A 23609-nucleotide genomic window follows, 5' to 3' on the forward strand; every position below is an offset into this window, starting at 1 on the left:
CAACAAGTTTTACATTTGATGAGTTGTTAAACTGTAAATTGATGTCCTTGTTCAATTAGTTAATCTTTTTTACTTCTCTTATTTACTGCTGTTTTCTAAATATAGAATAAGAAGAAAAAAAGAGCAGCTTAAAAAAAAAAAAAGTTAAATCAAAAGTTAAAGTGACTCGCTGATTGTGAAACTGGTTGGATCAACAACCACGCAGCCACAGGTGTCCCCACCAGAACTGGGAGTGGAACAATACCTTAAGCAAATGCTGTCTCTATTTTGGCTTTGTTCTCATCTCCTCAGGTTTTTTTTTTTTTTGCTTGCGTTCCAACCCGTTTCTTCTGCTTCATTACATGAAGTTTCTCCTCCAACACTTACTAATATATATATAATTTTAATATGCGATATTCAATTGTCTTTCATTTTATGGGATATTATCTTCAAAACAATATCTTCTGCTCTGAGAATCCCCAGTCACCCACACCCCATGTTGTGTACAACTTGAATCACGCTTCTTACAGACATTTTGCTTTGTAACTTCCTGAAGTCCCATTTTACCATATTGCCACTTTACCTTCTCAGATTTTACCTTTCTTGTTTTGTGCCATACTCTCACTATTTTGGCTTTCTGTGCCTGACTTAATCCATCCTTTCTCTTATGGTGTTATTTTTTCCTTATATAATTCTCCTTCATACAGAAGCGTATTAGGGCCACGGTGAAAAAAAAAAATACGGACACAGTGAAGAAAAAAAAAAACTAAATGTCGAGATTAAAGTCGACATGTTGACTTTATTCTCGACATTTCCACTTTATTCTCGCCATTTACGTTGAGATTAAAGTCGACATTTCCACTTTATTCTCGTAGTTTTTGTCATTAAAGTAGAATGTCGTAAATTAAACTTCATCGTAAAATAAATATTTAATTTACTAGATTTTCTCAAACCCTGTTATAACTTATGTAGCACATTAAATGCTTTGTATTAAGTGTTCCCCGACCCAGTTATTAATCACTACGTGCTTCTTAAACTGACTTCCTCTTGCATTGAGGAGGCGCAGGCAGTGATCGCCGCACAGAATACATTCACTTCATGATATTCCTGCTCTCTGAACATTTAGAATGCTAAGATAAATACTTGATATCATTTTCATGATGAAATGCATTAAAGCAGGTATTAAACATGCACTCTGGTGTACATTCAGAACTTTATGGCAGGTGTGACGAGGCTCCAAAAAACTGGATTATGAATGGGTATTGCACAGGTTTAACTGAAATATTATGTAAATATTGGGTTCGTGATCTGGTGGTTGAATTCTGTGTTTGTGTCTTCGATGGATTTTCTTCTGTGCAGACTTTCATTACTGCATGCATGCTGTCTCTGACGTACCAAACCCCCCCGTTCCTATCCTTCCTTTTTCATTCTCCACATAACCAATCACCACACGATAAACATCTTTGTGAAATTAAAACTAGTTATAAACTTAGACCACGGAGTGTTCAGAACTTTAAAAAATCTTCGTTATACGTTTTTAAATATGCCATTCATTCAGGGTTGCGCCCATCCCAGCAAGCATCGTGTACCAGGCAGGAACAAATTCTGAACGGGATGCCAGCTCATTGCATGGTGAATACGAGCACGCACATACCCCAGGGTCAATATAGCATAACAAAACCCCACTGCCTGCATGACTTTGAAAGGAAACTGAAGCACGCTGAGTAAACCTAGCAGGAAAACATGCAAACTCAAGGCAGGGTACACCTGGAACCCCCTTGCTGCCAGGCAGCAGTGCAACCTCTACGCCACCGTGCCCCCACATGATTAGTACATGCTTTAATGCATTTCATCATGAAAATGGTATCAAGTATTTATCTTAGCATTGTAAATGTTCAGAAAGCAGGGATATCGTAAAATTAATGTATTCTGTGCAGTGATTGCTGCTTGCGCCTCCTCTTTGTGCAGAGGAAATCAGTTTAAGAAGCACGTAGTGATTAATATGGCTCGGGGAACGCTTAACACAAAGCATTTCATGTGCTACATAATTTATGACGTGGTTTGGGAAGACCTACTAAATGAAGGATGAAGGTTAGTTTACAATGTTCTACTTTAATGACAAACTACGAGAATAAAGTTTAACATGTCGACTTTAATCTCGACATTTAGTTTTTGTTTTTTTTTCTTCTTCACTGTATCCGTATTTGTTTTTTTCACTGTTGCCCTAATACGCTTCTGTACCTTCACCTGGACCGCTGTACTTTTTTTTTTTTTTTTTTTTTTCTTTTTCCTCCTCTTACTGGAAATCCCTTGACATCTTATCCTTTTTGTCTTTAATAATCGTTTTTCAGTTTAATTTTGCTTGAACTCTGTGGTGACCCCTCTTCTAAAGTGGTATTGCACAGTGTGACTAATTCAGAACTTGGTTGGCTAGGAGCTATCATTCATTGTCCACTTAAAATTTACTCTCACTTTTTTGTGACTAGAAATATAGGTTTTTTTTTTTTTTTAAATAAAAACTCCTCACATTCTGTTTGGCAACAATTCTCATTAGGTTATGCAAGCTCATTATCTCTATACCGGGCTTGGTTTGAGGTTGGGAAGGTGTTCTTATTATTTGGTCTTTTTGTGCGACATTGGTTGGCACTATTTCTTTGTTTTTTGTTGTCCCAAATAATACAAATCTGTTGTCAAAAAAGGCTAATTCTGTAAATGATGTGCAAAATCAGATATGTAAAATGCAACAGCTTTGTATTCATGTCTTGAGTAATGCGATGCAAAACTTTAGCATGGGGTAATATTATTATTATTATTTATTATTATTATACATTCAGGTAATGAAGTTCAATCTGACAGTCATGAACAGGAAAATGCATATACAGTAATCCCTCACTTATCGCGGGAGATAGGTTCCAAGGCCGACCGCGATAACTGAATTTCCGTGAAGTAGGGACACCATATTTATTTAATTATTTAACGTGTATTTGGACGTTTTTAAACCCTCCCTGTATTGTTTACAACCCACCCTTTACTCAATTAATAACAGGGACAACTGCTAAGCAATGTGAAATCGGTAGATAAGTTTACACTTACTGTATAGCGAAGTACATGTAGCAGCTTGTAGGCGGTCATGACGTCGTCGACCTTGTTGCAAAGATTCCTAAAGCAGATTCCATCCAGACTACTGCCTTATCACGTCCACTTGCAACTCGTTTTGCGCCCTGGTTAAAGGACACTGCGGCCGTAGATCTTATATGCTTTTCCTCCTTTTTAAATAAAAAGAATCATGGACTCATTGATGCTGTAATGGTGTAGCTGTTCCCTTCCTTCAACATATCCAAAACGTTTACCTTTTCTGCAATCATTTGCATCTTCTGTTGGCGCTTGGACACGGCCCCATAATCAGTAGCACGTTAATGCTGAATGAGTGAGATGAGACTTCCTGGTTAATGCAACACTCCGTCGCTGAGCCAATCAGCAGCACACAGGAACTTAACTGCGTGCTCTGATTGGGTAGCTTCTCAGCCATCCGCCAATAGCATCTCTTGTATGAAATCAACTGGGCAAACCAACTGAGATAGCAGTACCAGAAGTAAAAAGACGCATTGTCCGCAGAAACCCGCGAAGCAGCGAAAAATCCGCGTTATATATTTAGATATGCTTACATATAAAATCCGCGAAGTCGTGAATCCGCGAAAAGTGAACCGCGAAGTAGCGAGGGATTACTGTAATCTAGATAGAAAGGTAAAGCTTTAAATATTAAAGGGACCAAGCCAACTCTATTCAAATGCAAAAAAGAGAGAGAACCAAAAATTAACCAAAATAAAACAGAAGTTATATTTAAAATCTTTTACATTCCTGTTTGGTGATACAGGGTTGTAGATGTTTGATTTATTACCAAAAGTAAAATTGGAGATGAAATACAGCTTTTCCATCAGAATTGCAGGGTAGATTTATTTAGCTATTTACTGAAAACATGTATCCAATTCTAGGATAGCAGTGGAGCCAATGTCTATCCTTAGCAACATTGGGTAGAGTGACACTGATCCCTTTCAGAGCATGCACACGTTTATTGATGCTAGGTTAGTTTACAGTTTGAATAATCTTGCATATAATGAAAGGAAGTGTTTCAGTAAGCAGTAAGTATAAGCAGTCATATATCTGTTTTGCAGCTGCTGCTTCTAAAACTCCTGTCTTTGAAGGACACTGTATAAACGTATTGACAAGAAGATGTATCCTCATTGAGGTCAAAATTGCCTACAAACAATTTTGCACCAACAGTGCAAATGTCCGGTAGAAGTTGTATTAGAACTGTTAAATTTACAGTTGGTTAGACAGAGAGATGTAACAGACATTCAAAAAAGCAAAATACAATTCTGTGAAGTAAATTATAGTTTTGCTAAGTGTCAGTAAAATAAAATATAAGATGCAGACCTTTTCTAAATCATCAGTTTTAACTCAAAACTGGCATATGTGAGGTCTAATTAAGCAGATTTAAGTGAGATATTAACAGTAGCTACTGAAGGAGAGGAAGGTATAGGTAAAGACACACAATGGTTTTGACCATATGTAGAATGAGCCAATTCTCCAGGATGTATAGTAAAAATATAAATATATATGTGATACTTTTTTGGTGCTATAGTTCTAGGAAGTATAGATTTCTTCTATGTAGTCTGATGTGTTTTGCCTACTCTCTCTAATTTAACTGTTTTTTAATTATTCTTTAGGTTACCCCCTTGCTTTGGTATCTCGATATTGTTTATTTAAGAAAGATGTGTTTCTTATTCATCTCTTCCATACACTTACTGGCCTCTGGATAGCATATTTCAATTTTGGTAAGTTAAATAATTTATCTGAATCCATCACTTTATCATCCTCTATTTTATTGTTCTTACTGTCTTTCTTAATTGCTACCCCCCCCCCCCAGGGTTCCAGCTCTTTCACTCATTCCTCTGCATCTTGGTTCAGTTCCTCTTCTTAAGACTAATGGGAAGAACAGTGACAGCAGTGGGAAGCAGTTTTATTTTCCAGATGGTAAGATTAGTCCCTGTTGGTCTTTACCACACATCTATTTGGGAAATTAATACTAAATGAATTTTATGCCTTAGTGGGCTAGTCATCTTTGTCAGCCCACAGCAACAACTACCCTGCTTTGTTTTCCACAGGGATACCTGCTCACTGGCTATTACTACACTGCCACTGATCACTACGACATCAAGTGGACAATGCCACATTGTGTCCTGACACTCAAACTGATAGGTATAAAACAGATTATAACAATTCTAGTATGATCTGTGTGATGAATTGTACCAATGTTTTCATCTGCAGTTACAGTAATTGCCTCAAAAAGAAAAAGGAAACTAAAGAGTAAAGTATAGACAAACGAGTAATAAAAAGAATTTTACAATGGGTATTGATAATATTTTAAAGCAAATCTTGTAAAACAGCATTTTATTGTAAATTATGACTTGAATTACAAACAATATATATCATTATTTTTTTCTTCTTATTAAGGAATATACTTTTATGTAAGCTTTGCATAGTATAGCATATTGTGGTTATCAATAAATAATCACTAACTAAACCATGTAGTTAAAATAAATATTTGCAATATTTAACAATCACTCCTATGTTATCACTTTAGCTTATAGTGTTACTCTGAAAAATATTATATTTTTGTGGATGATTTGCTTCTGCTCTATGTGCTTATTTAATCTCCATTGACTCTAGAAGTAAAATAAGTAAAAACACATCTAAGCAGGCTTGTATTTTAGGGGAGCCATTCATGAAGTGCCTTTTCCTTTTTGCTTTTTAAATATTATTATTTTGAATATTTTTTTTATTATGTTGCTCTTTTTAAAATTTAACTCCCATCAAAATATATGTGAAAATTCAATGAAACATTCTTTAACTAAATGCATTTTTTTTTTTCTGAAACCATTCATCTATTATTCTTTCATAGTGGCTACATGTGTTGTCTGTAAAAAGTTTGTAGTTCCACTGCATGTTTTTAGAAGTGGCTCTATCAAGTTCTGCACTGTTTGCTGTTGCTGTGTCAAGTCATGCAAGGTCTTCTCTGTGTAGATTATATGTCTTAATAACCAAGAAAGATGCAGTTCTAGATTAAAATAAAACCATGCAGTTGGTACTGATTTTTTGGTATAAAAGTGGAGATTCTCAGAGAACTGCATGCTGCTTCTTAATTTCTTTGCTTGAGGAAAATTGGGAATTTTTTGTAGGACTAATTTTGTAATGTTTATGAAAAAGTTAGACTGACAGGCACTCTTGCCCCTCTGTGCCTTTTTTTAACAGTAGCACTAATAGTACACAGGATAAAGAATAGCAGGTCAAGGAATGTCTTGTAAAACTAGAAATAAGAGGCTGACTTCGCTTTTTTGACTCTGTGCAAAATAAATACAAAAATAACAATCTAATTGCTATTATATCAAGATGAATTTTGAACTTAAGCCAGAGGAATGAACATTTGGGCATAAAAGCAGGAAATTGTTGGTTTCTCTACTGTAGATCATTCCATTAGTCATTCATTCTCTTTTTTAAGTTATGCTTGTTGGATGCAGATCACTGCCATTAAACACTTCTTGTAACTTTTTTTGCCTTCACATATTCACTTAAATGTGAACATAGTACTTCTATTCCAATTTAATAGCACAGTGATAAGCTTTTGTTGTGATTTTTTTTTTTTTTTTTTGTTATCCCGTGTTAGTGTTTTGTTTCTTGATATGGAAGGAAAGTCCTATGTTACGTTATTACTTGCTCAAGCATCACTGAAATTTTAGATTTTTGGTAGGTTTTCAGAGCATGTGTGTTTGTAATAGAGGACATGCAAAGCCACAATTGCCATACTTCTCATTTAAGAGGTTTTAAGGCTGAGCTGACCCTTCTTCTCCAAAGGGTAATCTAGTGCCAGACCTTAGCAGCAGAAGACAGTCTGTAGCGGAATTGGACTTGTGTTGCACATTTGATCCTTGACAATGACAATGGACAACAAGGTGCAGAAGCAGGAGAGAATTTGTGTGAAGGCAATTAATTTGTCACACTCTTAAACTTATAATAATACCAGATCTGTTTGGCTTTTCACTTTGCTCTTTATTTCTTTGCAGTTGTAACTAATGGCATGTATTGACACGGTGCTGACATATGCAGTTCTAAAGCACCTAACACTTGCCTCTCAAGATCCGCCTAAGCGGAGGACTTACCTTTACCTTCATGCCAGGTTGGGTTAAGAACTAAGTGCAACTCTAGAAGATGTTGACAATTCCGTTAGCAGCTTCTGACAGAAAAAGGCTTGCATGGTCTTAAATCTACTTAACTTTCTCAAAGAAGTTATCTTGAGGATAATACTCGTATGCTGTTTTCTTGTGCATGGCTTCTATTTAATATAAATCTTTTCCAACTCTGAGGTTGTAAACCACAGACCTCTGTTGGTGGTAAATTTCCTTGGCACACAACAACAGGTGAAAGTTTTAGCCATCAGGACAGAACAAATGCACAATGTTTTAATATCTAATAAGGCAAACAGCACCACCCACCTATTTAAATAGTCCATCACCACCATCAAATATGTTTTTTTTATGTTAGTCAAGAGGAAACGCATGCACCAAGTCAATACTAGGGTCACAAGTGATGATTAGGATTGGGTCCAGTTGAGCCAAAATGGGTTGTTTTAACAATTCCTAGTTAAGACTTGTAAATGCATCTTGATATGCTGGTGTTCAGTGTAGGAGAGATGTCCCTTCTCAAAGATGATGCAGAGGAACAATAGCATCAACCAGCTGAGGTATGAATTTGAGGAAGCTGCCCAACATCCCTCAATAACATTGTGGGGCTTGGGGTTGTCATCAGTGTAGACAAAATGTATATTCTCTATCAGTTTCCTTTGGATTTGTTCTATAAGCCTTTGCTTTAAGCAAAGGGCTTGACTCTGAAATGGGAGACACTCTCGGCGTTGATGACCAGTCTTGGCTATGCTGTCTTTTATGCACATTTCTTAGTAACCTGAATAGGACTTCCCAAAGACCTGTAATTTTTAATGGATCAGGTTTAAATGGTAAGTGCCATGGCATGTTTTGGCATTAAGCCCTCTGTAATCAACATAGAACTTAAATATACCATAGGATTTGCCAGTCAGTAATGCAGGTTTTGCCCAAACAGATGACAAAGGCACATGTATTCCTTCCTTTAACTTACTGTTTATCCATTCATCCATCCGTTAACTTTGTTTTTTTTTTTTTTTTTGTTTGGTTGTTGTTTTGTTCCTTTCCTTCATTGGAGAGATTAGGGGCCCTATAAAGGACCGAAATCTTATGCACATTATGGACATGGTGGATCTCTATTGATGTCCTGCCCAGTTTCAGTACAGACCATTGGTCAACTTTTTAGTATATCCTTTGGCTAAGCCCTAATTCTACTTCCTACTGAGCACTCAGTAACTGGTTGTTTATTATAATAAAATAAATGATTGTGTTGTAGTAGGTCATCTTGTGCACTTTCTAAAAGCCAATACACCCCACCTCTTGGCTGCATGTAATCACCAGACGTCATGTGCAGGGGTCATTACAGAGGATTTAATAAAATTTAAGTCCAAGAGCAGAGGCATGGTAAAGTGTGCATCCTCCAATATATACACATTCACCTCCCAAGCAATGTCATGAACTTCAGACCTCTTAAGAACTATGCCATTATTCCCATGCACTCTCACTTCATCCATGGAAGAGCTTTGTTGTATCACCTGGTTTAGACCGTTCATTGGGATGTTTAATTTTCAGCTGCTAGTTGCGCTTCACTAAGGTAAGGATACTGCCAGTATGAACCAACGTATCCCCAGTGACGCCTGTCTCTTTCACTGGCATTACTAGCAGCAGCAACTGAGACCCTGTAGCGGTGAAGTTGACACCCACCAGAGCTCATAATACACATCAAATGTACAGAGCTCATAATGGCCAGCTTAGGGTTAGAGTTGCTGAGGTTATGTTGGGCAATGTTGTTTTGTAACATATATAGGGACTTCATTTTAAACAGACTGCATGGTATTCCTAAGCAAAGTCCCTCATCAGTTTTCTTCAAGTTCTTGCAGTATAGATATTAGCTGCTCTTTGACTTCGGCCTGGTAGTCCAGTGGTAAAAGCCCAATCACCACAATTTGCATTCTCTGCCTGCTTCCAGGATCAAGCAGATATGGTGTGGCACAGAGAATGCAGTTTTAAAATACTTCACATTTGTGCTGGTAGTTTAGTGAAGTCCAGTCCTGGCAGCAGTGATGTAGGGAGCCTATCCATTTATCTGACTTTGATAATCAATAATATGCACTCATACTTTTCTTAAACAGACTGGACAGCTTCTCTTCCCGCTGTATCTCTCATTTTTGGAGATATTATACCAGTTTCTTTTACAATTGCTATTTGTGAGCCTATACATACTCCTGCATCTCAGTTGTCGCACCATTCATGTCACCATCAGTTCTCTGATCTGGTTATGCATCTCGTTTATCTAAGGGTGAACATCGAGCCACAGTGGCATTAAGAATTCCTTATGTGCTGTTACTTTAGGAATGAATATGCATAACAACTCCAGCAGACTAGGTGTTTCTTCCATCTCTTGATGATCCATAATAATGACATGGCACCCCAGTTTGACCCCATGCTCCTGCTCAGCACACAGGTTATCCACCCTGCAAAACAGGCTCTTGCACAACGTTTTACTTCTATTGTGAGAAAACTGAAAATCAATAAAAGGTGGACCTTAATGGTGAAGACAGCATGTTTGAAACCACTAATACCACTAATCTGTACCACTTCCTAAACCTGAATATGATGGACGGATCAGTATTATAGTTAGACCTGTCTGTTATTGCATTTACAGATAAACACACACAAACCGCTTGGTAAATAGATTATGTACATGCATGTGCCCAGTGATATACTAGCACCCTGTCCTGAATGGAATACTGCCTTGGTGTTATTGGTATAGACTGATAAAATGCTTATGTATGGATGGATGAGTAAGATTCTTGGATGGAAAGAAAATCTCAGTATTTCAAAAGTGAAAAGGAGGTAGAGTTTATGCTGTTGATAAAATTTTAGCAGTACACACAGAGAAAAGCCAAGCAAAATGACACCTTTCATTGGCTAACTAAAAAGATTACAATATGCAAGCTTTCGAGGCAACTCAGGCCCCTTCTTCAGGCAAGATGTAATACAGAAACTGGAGTTCCCTATGTTTATATACCCGCTCTAGGACAAGAAACAACATTGGTAAATATTTAAATGAGAAATTTTAAATGTAAAAAATTAATAGATTCATTCAGGCTAGGGTTAATTTAACAAGAGAGAAAAGAACAATGTATTGTCAAGATCTCTGGATAAGATAACTGTCCAACAAAGTCTTTTGAAGTTTGTAATGAGTTTTTTCAAAACAATGTGGGTCTGTAGACAGGTTGTCTGTCATTCTGAGAGATGTAAACAATCCTCATATCTGGCCATAAAACTCTTGTCTTTATTCAATCCATGTTGTAAAGTATTAAATTTTAGCATGAGTTTAACTTCCCATTCTTTTCTCTCTTGCTGTGTTTTGAAGTTGCCCATAAGCACTGTGACTTTAAAGTCCTTCTCAATGTCCATGGCTGTTGAAGTGGGCCGTCACAGGAACATCTGTGTTGCCATGTTTAATGTGGAACCTGTGTAAATTCATTCTCTGGCGAAGTGTTTGTCCAGTTTCTCCCACATAGAGTGCAGTGTCAGGACATTTCATGCAGAAAATTAGGTAGACAACATTAGATGATCTGCAGGAAAATGATCCCTTGATGTGATGTTCAAGTCGGCAGTGTGGTATAACTATACGGTCTGTATCATAGATGTGGGCACATGTTTTGCATCTTTTCTGTAGGCATGGAGATGTGCCATTTTCTGTTGGTTCACTTAGGGAGCCTCGGACAATTAATTGTTGAAGGTTTGGTGGTTGTCTGTATGCCAGGAGGGGAGGTTCAGGAAATACATTTTTCATTGTTTGGTCGTTGTTTAGTATTGGCTGAAGTTTTTATAATTTTTCGAAGTGTTTCAAGATGTGGGTTGTAGGTGACAACAAGGGGGATGCGATCCTTGTCTTTGTTTTTATATTCCAGAAGGTTGTCTCTGGGCATGGCAGTAGAGAGAAAGGAATGGGAAGTTAAACTCATGCTAAAATTTAATACTTTACAACATGGATTGAATAAAGACAAGAGTTTTATGGCCAGATATGAGGATTGTTTACATCTCTCAGAATGACAGACAACCTGTCTACAGACCCACATTGTTTTGAAAAAACTCATTACAAACTTCAAAAGACTTTGTTGGACAGTTATCTTATCCATAGATCTTGACAATACATTGTTCTTTTCTCTCTTGTTAAATAAACCCTAGCCTGAATGAATCTATTAATTTTTTACATTTAAAATTTCTCATTTAAATATTTACCAATGTTGTTTCTTGTCCTAGAGTGTGTATATAAACATAGGAAACTTCAGTTTCTGTATTACATCTTGCCTGAAGAAGGGGCCTGAGTTGCCTCGAAAGCTTGCATATTGTAATCTTTCTAGTTAGCCAATAAAAGGTGTCATTTTGCTTGGCTTTTCTCTACATTCATAATGGCTAACACGGTACAACACCCTAGTACAGCAGTACACATAGTTATCAAGGGTGAATTGTATCCTAATATCATGTTTCTTATTAATTAGTGTAGAAAGTTGTACACACTTCAAATTAGTATAATTGGAGAGAGTTTAGCAAAGCAAAAAATTTGAATAGTATTTTTTTCACGAAGGACTCTGTAATAATGTTTACTGAAAAACCCGTCTTTTTGGCTATATTCTGATACTCATCTGGTAATGTGTGATGCTTTTATGTGCAAATAATTAAAAAATTAGTCTGGTTTAATTTATGTCAGACTATACGGCAAAACTTAACCAGGGTTTTACATCTCATGTAGCAAAATACTGACAGTGGCATCATGGAAAATCTATATTGTAGCAGAATACTTGTAGTGTTTAATGAAGTTTAGAAGACATTTCCATCTTTGGTATGGCAAGAAATAAAACTGGAAGCATATTAATATTTGCATGTGCAACTTATCTACACAGGAAAGGGTAGTAAGCTGTCATTCTTTAGGCAATTGCAGGCAGAACTTTAGGGATAATATCCTTTACATTATCGGTAACAAGAATTTTCACCTTTTTAAAGGGGGATTTTTAAGCCTTCACCATGTTTCTTGAATTTGTAATAATTTGTCAAAAATGTTTTTAATTGTCAATTAACTCCAAAAAAGAATCTTGGTTTTCACCATGTGCAGGAGGTGAGATAAAGTTGATTTTCCTTGTATGATCACTTCCAGAAAATATTCTAGGGTGTGTACACGTTAAGCATTCAAAAAAAATGTAACCAACAGAAAATGACTACATCTGAGCTACTGAGACACATTTTGAAAAAAGTTAAAATTTGATTTTTAAAAACCTATTAAGGTGAATCCAGGGATATACAAAAAGTTTAGAGTGCAGGCTTGGTAAGTGTTTTATTTACTCAGAATATTCACCAGAAAAAGGGTCTTGTCCTACTCCTTTCAATGTAGGATCTCTGGTATATTGATTGAAATATTGAAAATTAGTACATTTTTGCAAAAGATCATGGTTGTTTGTTTTTTCCATAATGCCAATGCAGTCCTCTTTTTCGTGTAGTAAGAGAAAAACAAAAAACCTATTTGGCTCGTCATATTAAAGACAATAGTACCAACTGAATTCTAAAAATTGTGCTATACTTTAATATGGTACATATGTAGATTGTAAATATATTATAAAGAACTTGACAAGACACTGGATTAAGTATCTTTGCTTTTATTAATTCTGCAGGACTTTCATTAGATTACTATGATGGAGGAAAAGATGAAGTAAGTACATAAAGTGCAAATGATTTTATTTTCATTACTCATTCATTTACATACAGTACAGATATAATGCTCAATACAAATTTTAATTTGCAATCCTCTTATGCAGTTTGCAGATACAGTAGATTTAGAAAGTGTTCAGTCCCCTTCAGTTTCTGCACACTTTGTTGTACATTTAATTTTAAATAGATATATTTGCCATTTTTGTCCATCAGTCTGCTGTCAATAGTCCATAATGAGAAAGTGAAAACATTTTTAGTAAGGTTTGCAAATTTATTAAAAATCAAAAACGGATATCTCATTAATTATTGCGAGTCTTAATTCAGTACTTTGCAGAAGGCTGTTTAGTATCAATGACAGCTTCTAGTCTTCCTGGGTATGACTCTACAAACTTTGCACCTGGGCTTGGGCAGTTAATTTCATTGTTCCAGACAAATCATCTGAAGCTCTGTTAGATTGGATAGGAAACAACTGTAAAGTGCCATCTTCAGGTTTCTCAACAGATGCTGTATGGGGTTTAAGTCTGGGCTTTGGCTGCGCCACTCCAGGACAGGTTTTGAAGCCACTCCACCATTGTCTTCACTGAACGTTTCAGGTGTTTGTCATGCTGAAAGGTGATCTGTTGCCTCTGTATTTGATGCCGTTCATTCTTCCCTCAATTCTGACCAGTTTTCCTGTCCCTTAGGATGATGCCGTGACCATGCTTCACTATAAATATATTAGGCAGGTGATGAGCAATGCCCGGTCTTTGACAGATTATCTTTTGGAGTTCTACTCAAAAAGTTATTTTTTTGTCTCATCAGACCAAGGAATTGTTTTCCTCCTGATCCCAGAGTCTTATAATGCCATTTGGTAAACTCCACGTGGGCTTTCATATGATTTTACTCAAAGAGTGGCTTCCATCTGATTGATGGAGTGCTCATTAGATGGTCATCCTTCCTTACACGTTCTCCCATCACAGTAGCAGAGGAATTCTGAAACTGTTAGAGTGCACATTGGGCCTTGTGGCCTTGGTCAGAGAGGTGACCAATTTTATTGTGAAGGTCTACATTGGCTTCATGGCTTGGTTTTTGTCCTGACATGGATTGTGAATGGTGGGACCTTATATACACAGTTGTTTACCTTTCTGAGCTATGTCTAATAAATTTAATTTGCCACAGGTGGACTCAAATCAAGTTCTAGACACCTCTTGAGGACAATTTAAGCAAAGGGAATATACCTGACCACAATTTGGAATGTCAGAGCAATGGGTCTGAATACTTACAGGAATGCTAGATTTCAGTTTTTGATTTTTAATAAATCCCTCCATGACCCTCCTCAGGATTAAGGTGACTTAGAAAATGCAATGGTATGGTATTTTTAATAACTTTGTAAACCTTTCCCAAAAACATGTTTCCACTTTGTCATTATAGGTTATTGAGTGTAGACTGATGGGCAAAAATGGCAAATGTATGAAATCTACAGTACAATAATGTGGGCAGAAAATACAGGTGTCTGAATAATTTCTAAAGCCCCAGTAAACTCAAAATATTGTAGTAAAACTAGAGTTAAGTTTTGAAAAAAAATGTTGCCAGTCTTTATTACGACCATCACCTATGGTCATGTGCTGTCATTGTACTCCAAAATGAGTGTCCTGTAAATGATTATATAACTCATTCTCCATAGTAGATTATGTATTTTGATAATTCAGGTGAAGTGTATTTAATGTGACCCAATGGAAGTAAACCCAAAGGCATAACCAAAACATGTTGGAAGCATTACAACACTGCATTGTAATTTCCTAAGAATAAGCTGAAAACATAAAGTCTGAATAAGTCTAATCAGCTTTTTAACATTATGGGCTTCACTAAGACCAGTGTCTGGAAAATATAAAACTAAGAGGAAAAATACAACTGAAACTCCCAAATTAATGCAGAGTTGTGGCCAAGGTATTGGGGTTATGGTGGGTGGTTAAAGATATCCCAGCAGGCAGTGAGATATTTGCAATTAGTATAGCTGGTAGTTTTCACACTAAGAAGTGCCTTACTTACTTTCTTATTACTAAACAGCTTGGCAATTTAGCAAGTGTATATTGTGTTACTTTATTTATTACATTTTTTTTCCTGCATTGCAGGTCAGGTTTGTAGGGATATATTACATTATAGTATTGAAGACGGTCTATACAAATTTGCATATTTTTTTTTTTTTTATCCTTCTGCCTAAAAATACAGTTCAAAGCCCATTACAGTATGATTTTCTTTTAACATGGCTAACCCATCAAATTATGAAGCAACAGTTAATAAACTACAATTAAGAATTTTAAACTGTTGTCTTCCCTCCTCTGATAAAATATTTGATAGAAGCATCTTTTGCAGCAGCAATAGCCATAATTAATTTAGAGTAAGTATATACCAACTTTGGAGTCAATTAGCAACTAAATGTCATTTTTGCCACTTCTTTCATATTGGCTGGAGATTTTCTATAGAATTCAGTTTTCAAATATTACCAAAAGTTTTCCATTTCAAACATGTCCCAAGTCTTTGGCAAGCACTTTTATTTTTCTTGGATATGAATTTTTCACTTTTTCCCCATCTGTCTTCACAAGTTTCACTGTACCACTGGTGCAGTTATCTCGTACACAATGCCATCATTGTGTCATTACTGTAGGAATCAGGCATTGTCTTTCCTTCAACCATAAGGTTCAGCCAAAACCTTCTACTTTTGTACAGAGCTTCCCAGTTTTTCCATGTCAAATACTTTATGATATAACATAATAGTTTTTTCTCTAGCTTTGGCATATAGGAGATATTTATGGAGTAAACTCTAAAATGGCAGTTAATAGTTTCAGACAAATTTCCAGGTATTTTTCATCTACATTTGGTGTCTGCAATTATCATTCTGAGCAGTTTCTGTTACCAATAGATGCAGACATTGAAAGGATGGCCTGGTTGAGGCTCTTTTCTTATTGGTACCAGTTCACAAGTAGGGAGCTGGTATTGCCATAAAGTTTCTAAAACTTTTGATACCTTGGAAAAAATGTCTATTCTGATTTTTTTTTTTTTTTGAAGTTCTTGGGTTGGTGTATTTTGACCTGTGCTTTAGAGTTGCACACATCAGTTCATATGATTTATTAAGAAGGCACCAGAGCAAATCTGATCTGTTTTCTGTGACAAAGGCTTTTTTGGCACTGAAAGAAACGGTTTTATATATTGAATTGGGTTTTTATGCAGAAGAATATCAAACAATCACAAGACTTTGTGTAATATTTATAAAATTGATTTTTCTGAAATCATAGCATACAAAACATTCTTTTGGTTCTATTCCGTATTTCATCATAAATTGCATGAAACAATGTGAAAATTATGATGAAGTTGTTTCAGGAGCAATTCATGCACTACATATTAAAGTACTGTATTGTGATGGTTTGTTTTAATTTTTTTTTTTTTTTTTTTTGAAACAGGTTTATTAATGATAAGAATTACAGAGGCTTGTAACATAAACAGATTATTAGAATTTGGCTTGCAAAAAAGCCCATATTCTTTTGGAGTTTAATTGAAAGTAAGAAACTATACAGTGAAGAATTCATGTAATAAAGATAAATGAAGAAGAAGCCGCCTCTTGTACCACTTATCAGCTTTTCTTTTGTGTTTTGTCAGGGGAAACTTAACGCAGAGCAGAAGGTGTCTGCACTGCGACACGTCCCCTCGTTTTCAGAGGTGTGTGGGTTTGCCTATTTCTATGGGGGATTTTTGGTGGGACCTCAGTTTACCTTGCGCAGCTATCAGTGGCTGGTAGCTGGAGAGCTTACTGATTGCCCGGGACAACCCCCCAACAGGTAAGTTTTTTGGTATGAAGGGAGGAAATTACATGAATATGACACTAAGATATGCACTGCGGAAAACCTTGGGAATTATATTTTTGTCAATGACAGAACAGTGTTTGATAATGGGTCAACTGAGGAGTTAACCTTGTACGACATTCTTGAACTTTGGCTGACATCTGGTGGTTGTGCTAATAACAAATATACTCCAATAGAAATGTTTCGTATTTCTACCTGCAGCATAGTTCCAGCAATACGGAGGTTTTCTCTTGGACTGGTCTGCTTAGCTATCTACACTATTGGAAGTCCTTACCTTACTGATAGCTACTTGCTTTCTGATGATTATGCAGTAAGTGTGACAATAAAGTTTTTCAGCACTTATGTATATTTAACTTGTATTATTTGAAAATTTCCTTGAAACATTTTTGTAATAAACATACTTTAACATTGCAGGTATTTTTTACTATTATTATTACTATTTTTCTTTGCTGCAGAACCAACCTTTTTGGTACCGTTGTCTTTACATTCTAATCTGGGGCAAAGTGACATTATATAAATATGTTAGCTGCTGGTTAATTGCGGTGAGTCTATTTGTTTTTGTTTTTTAAATAATATATTTTCTTTTCTAGCACCTGTTGTCTGTAGCATCTGTGCCCTGATTTCAGAGTGACTTTTAGGATTGTAGTCAGTGGTTTGTACTCTTCTTGACAGGAAGGAGTCTGCATCCTATCAGGCCTTGGATATAATGGCCATGACTCTGCTGGTGTGGTTTTGTGGGATGCCTGTGCCAACATGAAGGTGTGGCAATATGAGACCACACCATTGTTCACTGGGACCATTGCCTCATTTAACATCAACACTAATGCTTGGGTAGCAAGGTGAGTGGAACTTTCCTTAACTTGATTGCAATATGTGTAGGCATATTTGTCTCTAAACCTAAGAACATGTATATCATACTTTACCATACATATGTGATTCCCCAGGTCCTTGTAGCCTTGGCATTTTCTTCCTCCTGGGATCCATCCATCCATCCATTTTCCAACCCGCTGAATCCGAACACAGGGTCACGGGGGTCTGCTGGAGCCAATCCCAGCCAACACAGGGCACAAGGCAGGGAACCAATCCTGGGCAGGGTGCCAACCCACCGCAGGACACACACACAAACACACCAAGCACACACTAGGGCCAATTTAGAATCGCCAATCCACCTAACCTGCATGTCTTTGGACTGTGGGAGGAAACCGGAGCGCCCGGAGGAAACCCACGCAAACTCCACGCAGGGAGGACCCGGGAAGCGAACACAGGTCCCCAGATCTCCCAATTACGAGGCAGCAGCGCTACCCACTACGCCACCGTGCCGCCCTCCTCCTGGGATATTGATAGTAATACATACTGAGGATTGAATAGTGCAATGAGAACACAAGCAACGAGATTCGGTACAAAGTGCTTAGTATGCTTATTCTAAAACAAAGCAGTCTCTATTATAAAAAAAAATAAAAAAAAAAAACTTGCGTGAAGACGTGATCTTTTGAAGAGAGGCACTTTCACGTCACGTGAGACGGTCCTGTGATACACATGCAGAGCAGGTTTGAGATAATGAAAGTAGGAAAATTCGAAAGTCTCAAAAAAAAAAAAAAAAAAAGATTGCATTAGCGCAAACAAATGGAATATATCACTTGGTGAAATAACAGAACAGTGAAAAAAGAATAAATAGTGTTTGAGGATGTCTGAGGGAGAATAGAGACAAGGCAGAGAGACAAAAGGACAGCTGCTGTACAGGCTTTTAAACGTTTGAAGCACCGCATGAAATGCAGATCAAGTGGCTCGGTGGCAACAGCAGCAGCTGATCAAGCAAAGAGGAGGCAAAAAACAACTGTTATTTGTTTCCCATTGTATCACAGTTTAAGAGGGTTTTTGGTGGAGCGGCCGCATCTCCTTGGGTTGTGCTCAGCCCCCCTCTTAACAACGGTGCGTTGCGCTGGCGTGGGGGCAAAGGGGTTGGCAAGCAAAGCGACCGAGGGCAAAGTCCCCTAGTTTTAAATAAAATTGCAGTGCAAAATCTTCCATAAATGAATAACCCATAAAAACTAGTGCACCTTTAGGTCATAAAATCAGTTAATCTAAAAGGTGTCCAAATTGAAGTTTAAAACAGTTTTCTTCAGTAGTCTTTGAGTTCCAGTTGTCTCTTTCCCATTCCCTCCCAGGACCCCCTATCTTCCCTGCTCACTCTCTGGTCGTGGTCCTCTTTCAGCAACTTTTGTCCCACCCACCTCAGCTGCTGCCTGCTGTCCCACCACCACCCCTTGGCCTCCATAGGATGATCCCTAATTACCCACAGACAGTCAATGGGGAATGGCTCTACTGTGTTAACAAGTACTCAGCCATGGCTTTTTCGCCTACACACACCCACACCCACAAATCCTAAGCACCACCATTTTTGTATAAAAGCGCACACACCCCCCACCTCAGACATCTGACACGATTTACCACAAAGTTTTAATGTGAAAGTATTTACTGTATAGTTCAAGATGGTTGTTAGATGACCACAGCAGCCTAATTTTTGAATCTGCATTTTTTTTTTTAAACTTGAAATTTTCTTATGTAATGCCACAGGATTAGCAAAGTCACATGAACTGTACACATCAGAGAGAGAGTGCTTGGTGGAATGCAAACATCAGATATTCGTATGATACTTTAATGTTCAGTTACATTTCAGTGGGATTTATTTGTTACTCTAAATTACGATTGTGCATCTGCCTGTTATGGAATAAAAATACGTTCAACTAGAGTATTATTATTATTATTATTACACTCGGCAGTGTTTTTGGCTTGTATCATTAAAGTAAACCGGACATCTTTATTCAAATTATTACTGACAGGCTATTTCAGATATACATCTTTTTACTAGCATACTAAAAAGTTTATGACCCAACTAGCTCTCCACGGTTGTGCTCTGATATGTCAAAAATGATCACTAGGTGGTGCACTTTTTTTTAAGTTGTTGAGTTTACCAGTAGCAGAAATTGTAGTGGCTTACATTAAAGTTAGTTGTGTCCTGTACAGAATTAATAAGGGTAAAATTAATTTATTTCTTTAAATTTTTTAATTGCCTGTTTATGCATTATTTTATAAAAGAACATTTGAGATGATCACCCTGTAAACATAATTAATTTTTGTGTTTTTCATCATTCATTCCAAACTGTTGAGAAAATTGACTTGATGAATGGATAGGTAATTCTATGACCAAAGAAATGTTGAGCCGTAATTATGCATTTGCTATTTTAAGAAGTTTTTTTTTTTTTTTTAAGAAGTTTGTTTCTTCCCTGTAATTTAACACCATTTGATGTACTGTGTAAACTTCATTTTGAAGCCTAACGTATCAATGAGCTGAACATTTTTAATAATAATAATAGTGTATTTTAAGTATTTTTACCTGCTCTATCTGACAAGTGTATCTTTTTTCTTTGTGGAGTGTACTTCATTCTTACATTGTATATTTATCATTTCAGACAAGTATTCAAGCGCCTCAAGTTCTTGGGTAACAAAATGTTTTCCCAAGCTGCTGCACTCTTCTTCCTTGCTATTTGGCATGGTTTACATTCAGGTTATGTTCTTTGTTTTTCCATGGAATTTCTCATAGTTACAGTTGAAAGACAGGTTTGTCTCTTATACTTCTGAATTACTTTTTTCGTCTTTTCAGCAGTTTAAATTTTCTATTTGTTATTCAGAATTTCCTTCATGATGGTTTATGTTTTTTTTTTTTTTTAATTTTGTTTTGTTTTTGTCCTAACCTTTGCAATGTAGGTAGAAGCACTGATTAAAGACAGTCCAACCCTGACCACACTAACGCAGAATATGTTTCTTAGACCCATACTGTATGTTGTACAGCAGTTGATTCATTGGCTGTTCATGGGTTACCCCTTGGTGGCCTTTTGTCTCTTTACGTGGGATAAATGGTCAAAAGTGAGTGATAATCATCTTTAAAAACAAGTCATTATTTATATGGCTTTAATGATGTTCTATTTGTCTAAAACATGAGTTTTGATGATTTTCCTACTTTGATTTCTAGGTATATTCTTCTGTATATTACTGCGGACACATCTTCTTTCTGGTTTTACTTTTTGCTACGCCATTCCTGCGCCGTGTCTTGGTGCCAAAGAAAATTAAAGAGAACAAGTCCCAATAATGGCAAGTATTCCTCTGTTTGTGTGCCTCTCTGTTCGTAATTATTTTTCTGGTAATAAGATGAATACATATGAGGTGTCCATGGGCCTTTTTTACCAACACAGTTAAAGAATCTGATCATCCATCCATCCATTTTCCAACCCGCTGAATCCGAACACAGGGTCACGGGGGTCTGCTGGAGCCAATCCCAGCCAACACAGGGCACAAGGCAGGAACCAATCCTGGGCAGGGTGCCAACCCACCGCAAGAATCTGATCATTTTTGAAAAAATGTCCTTTTAGCAACACAGCTGTTTTAGATAGCATTAAATGGGAAAAGAATATCAGAAAATGCAGGAACTACATTTACAGAGCAAATTTAACAGTGTTTATGTGTTCAGCTGTCAAGGTAATGTTGGATTTTGCAAAATACATTCATTTGGCAGGCAAAAAAAAAAAAACAAACAACTTGGATTGTGGGAGATGTAATTTATCAACTGTGTAAAGTAGCATGAACTTTTTTTTTTTTTTTTGTTTAGAAAATCAAATGCCTTTTAAGCTCTTACGGGCCACATAAAATTACGTGGCAGCCCGGATTTGGCCCGTGTGCCCCGAGTTTGACACGTGCTTTAAAGTGATCTAAATTAAATACAAATATAAAACACAAAAAATTGGTTGCATAAGTATTCATGCATAAATCTGTATTTAATAGGTGCACCTCTGGCAGCCATAACAGCCTGGAGTTTCAGCTTTGCACGTTTTTTTTTTTGTTTTTTTTTTTTTTTGCATTCTTCTTTGCAAAACCTCAAAAACCCTTTTGATAGATAGATAGATAGATACTTTATTAATCCCAAGGGGAAATTCACAGTTTGGGGTGGCATTGGATCATTAGTGAACAGCCATTTTCAGTAAAGCCTGAAATTCCCAACTGGATCAAGATGCCATAGCATTTTGCTGCTACCACCATGCTTCACAGTTGGGATGGTGTTTTTGATATTGTGCATTAGTCAAATATTGCATTTACTCTGAGGTCCAAAAAGCTCAATTAGGATCCTTTATTCATCTGAGTTCCTCATGTGCCTTCTGGCACACACTCCAGCTGACATGTCACATTTGTTTTTGCTTGTTTATTTTAATGGTGGCTTTCTGTTTGCCACTTTCCTATAAAGCAGTGACTGGTGAAGTACTTTTGTTGTATGCCCAGTCTCACAGGTCTTTTGGTGGCCTCCAACATAAGTCTTCTTGCATGGTAACTCAGTTTTTGTGGAGCGTCTTCTCCAGGCTGATTTACAGCTGTGCTATATGATTGATTTTTACTGAACTCCAAGGAAGGTTCAGTGACTTGGATAATTAATTTTTTTTTTTTTTGCCTTTACTCAGTGTGTTTCCTTGCATTTCAATAACCTGGTTACTGTATATAATCGACTACAAGTTCTCCCGCTGATAAGTCGGGGCTTTATTTTACCGTATAATTTCCGATATTTTACAATATCGTTCGTACAAGTCGAATGCGGAAAACGCACGCTATTGGTGCAAGAAATTGATATGCTAACACCCACCTGAGAGAGTAACCGCGGAGCACACTGCCATTTTTTTTCTACGTATTGTGCCTACGTGACCACATGGTAATACCCAAACTATTCCAAAGCGACGTTTGCACATTTTTGTTTTTTATATCTCACACCCTCATACACCTTTATCGTTACAGCATCTCTTATCTACAATGGAACGTTCGATCAGAAAAAAATATGAAGCTGGTTTTAAATTAAGTCATTGAAGTGGTGAAACAAATTGGTAACTGCGCTGCTGCAACAAAATTCAATGTGTCTGAGAAACTGATGCAAGATTGGAGGACTTTTGTGTACGAGTCTGGGTCTGATTTTATGATCCGATTTTTTTAAATTTTTTTTTTTCTCCCTGGGTTTCAAGACCTGACTTATACGCGAGTATATACGGTATTCACAAGAACCAGAAAATTCCATGCAAACCCGTATTCTGGTTAGAGAAATTGGATTATTGGCCCCTGAGAAACCTGCTTAACTGAGGTAGATTTCTCCACAATTAACAAGATTATGCAGCCACATAAACCCTTAACTGGGTTACTGTTAAGGGTTTTGTAGTGTACACATGCCCATTGCATTCCGTCAGCCTGCACATATGTTTTCTTCATATACAGTTTTCAGCAGCCATGGGCAGAAGTGTCCACAAAATACATTTCCAAAGAGAAATGTTATTTCTTCAATATTTCAGAAATACCTAAATTTATGTTGATGTGCTGATTGTACAATGCCAAACTGAGGAATACAATCTCGAGAGCAGTAGGGTAACATGTTAAAAGTGTAATGTACATTACATGACCCAATTACTTTTTAAAGTACGAGTAATCGAACACGGTATTTTATTAAAGTCAAAATACCTGCGTCTTTATTATTCCTGCAGCACTGGGAGTACAGTAAGAAGTACACGTGCCAGGTCTTTTGCAGGGTTAATCGTATAGCTAAGCGCAAAAGAGTGAGTTGTGTGTAATCCAGTAGTGGAAACCTGTTAAAGCATCAGTTTGAAATATTTATAAATCACAATAAAATTATCAAAGACATCATGCTTCGAATTCGTGGTAACTGATGATGACATTTTAAACTTTTTTTTTTTTTTTAATGATGTTGGAGCATTTTGACAAAGGAGAACTCCAGAGAATTACTCGCCCATTTTTAAGAAAACAGGATTTTGCCTTACCTTAACCT

At 36.8% G+C, this 23609-nt stretch overlaps 1 protein-coding gene across 1 annotated transcript in view; it reads left to right on the plus strand.

The window, feature by feature from the left end:
• The window catches only part of lpcat3 (lysophosphatidylcholine acyltransferase 3), a 46780-nt gene that overhangs the window by 20393 nt on the left and 2778 nt on the right, over positions 1-23609 (plus strand). Inside the window, exons 2-12 of the mRNA XM_028809944.2 lie at positions 4707-4814; positions 4907-5013; positions 5145-5238; positions 12872-12909; positions 16542-16720; positions 16946-17054; positions 17200-17286; positions 17417-17583; positions 20215-20362; positions 20510-20668; positions 20775-20893. Of these exons, the coding sequence (XP_028665777.1) occupies positions 4707-4814; positions 4907-5013; positions 5145-5238; positions 12872-12909; positions 16542-16720; positions 16946-17054; positions 17200-17286; positions 17417-17583; positions 20215-20362; positions 20510-20668; positions 20775-20891 (1313 nt within the window). The 3' untranslated portion in view covers positions 20892-20893. The remainder of the gene's footprint in view (positions 1-4706; positions 4815-4906; positions 5014-5144; positions 5239-12871; positions 12910-16541; positions 16721-16945; positions 17055-17199; positions 17287-17416; positions 17584-20214; positions 20363-20509; positions 20669-20774; positions 20894-23609) is intronic.

This window comes from Erpetoichthys calabaricus, chromosome 9, assembly GCF_900747795.2.
Source record: "Erpetoichthys calabaricus chromosome 9, fErpCal1.3, whole genome shotgun sequence".
Lineage (NCBI taxonomy): Eukaryota > Metazoa > Chordata > Cladistia > Polypteriformes > Polypteridae > Erpetoichthys > Erpetoichthys calabaricus.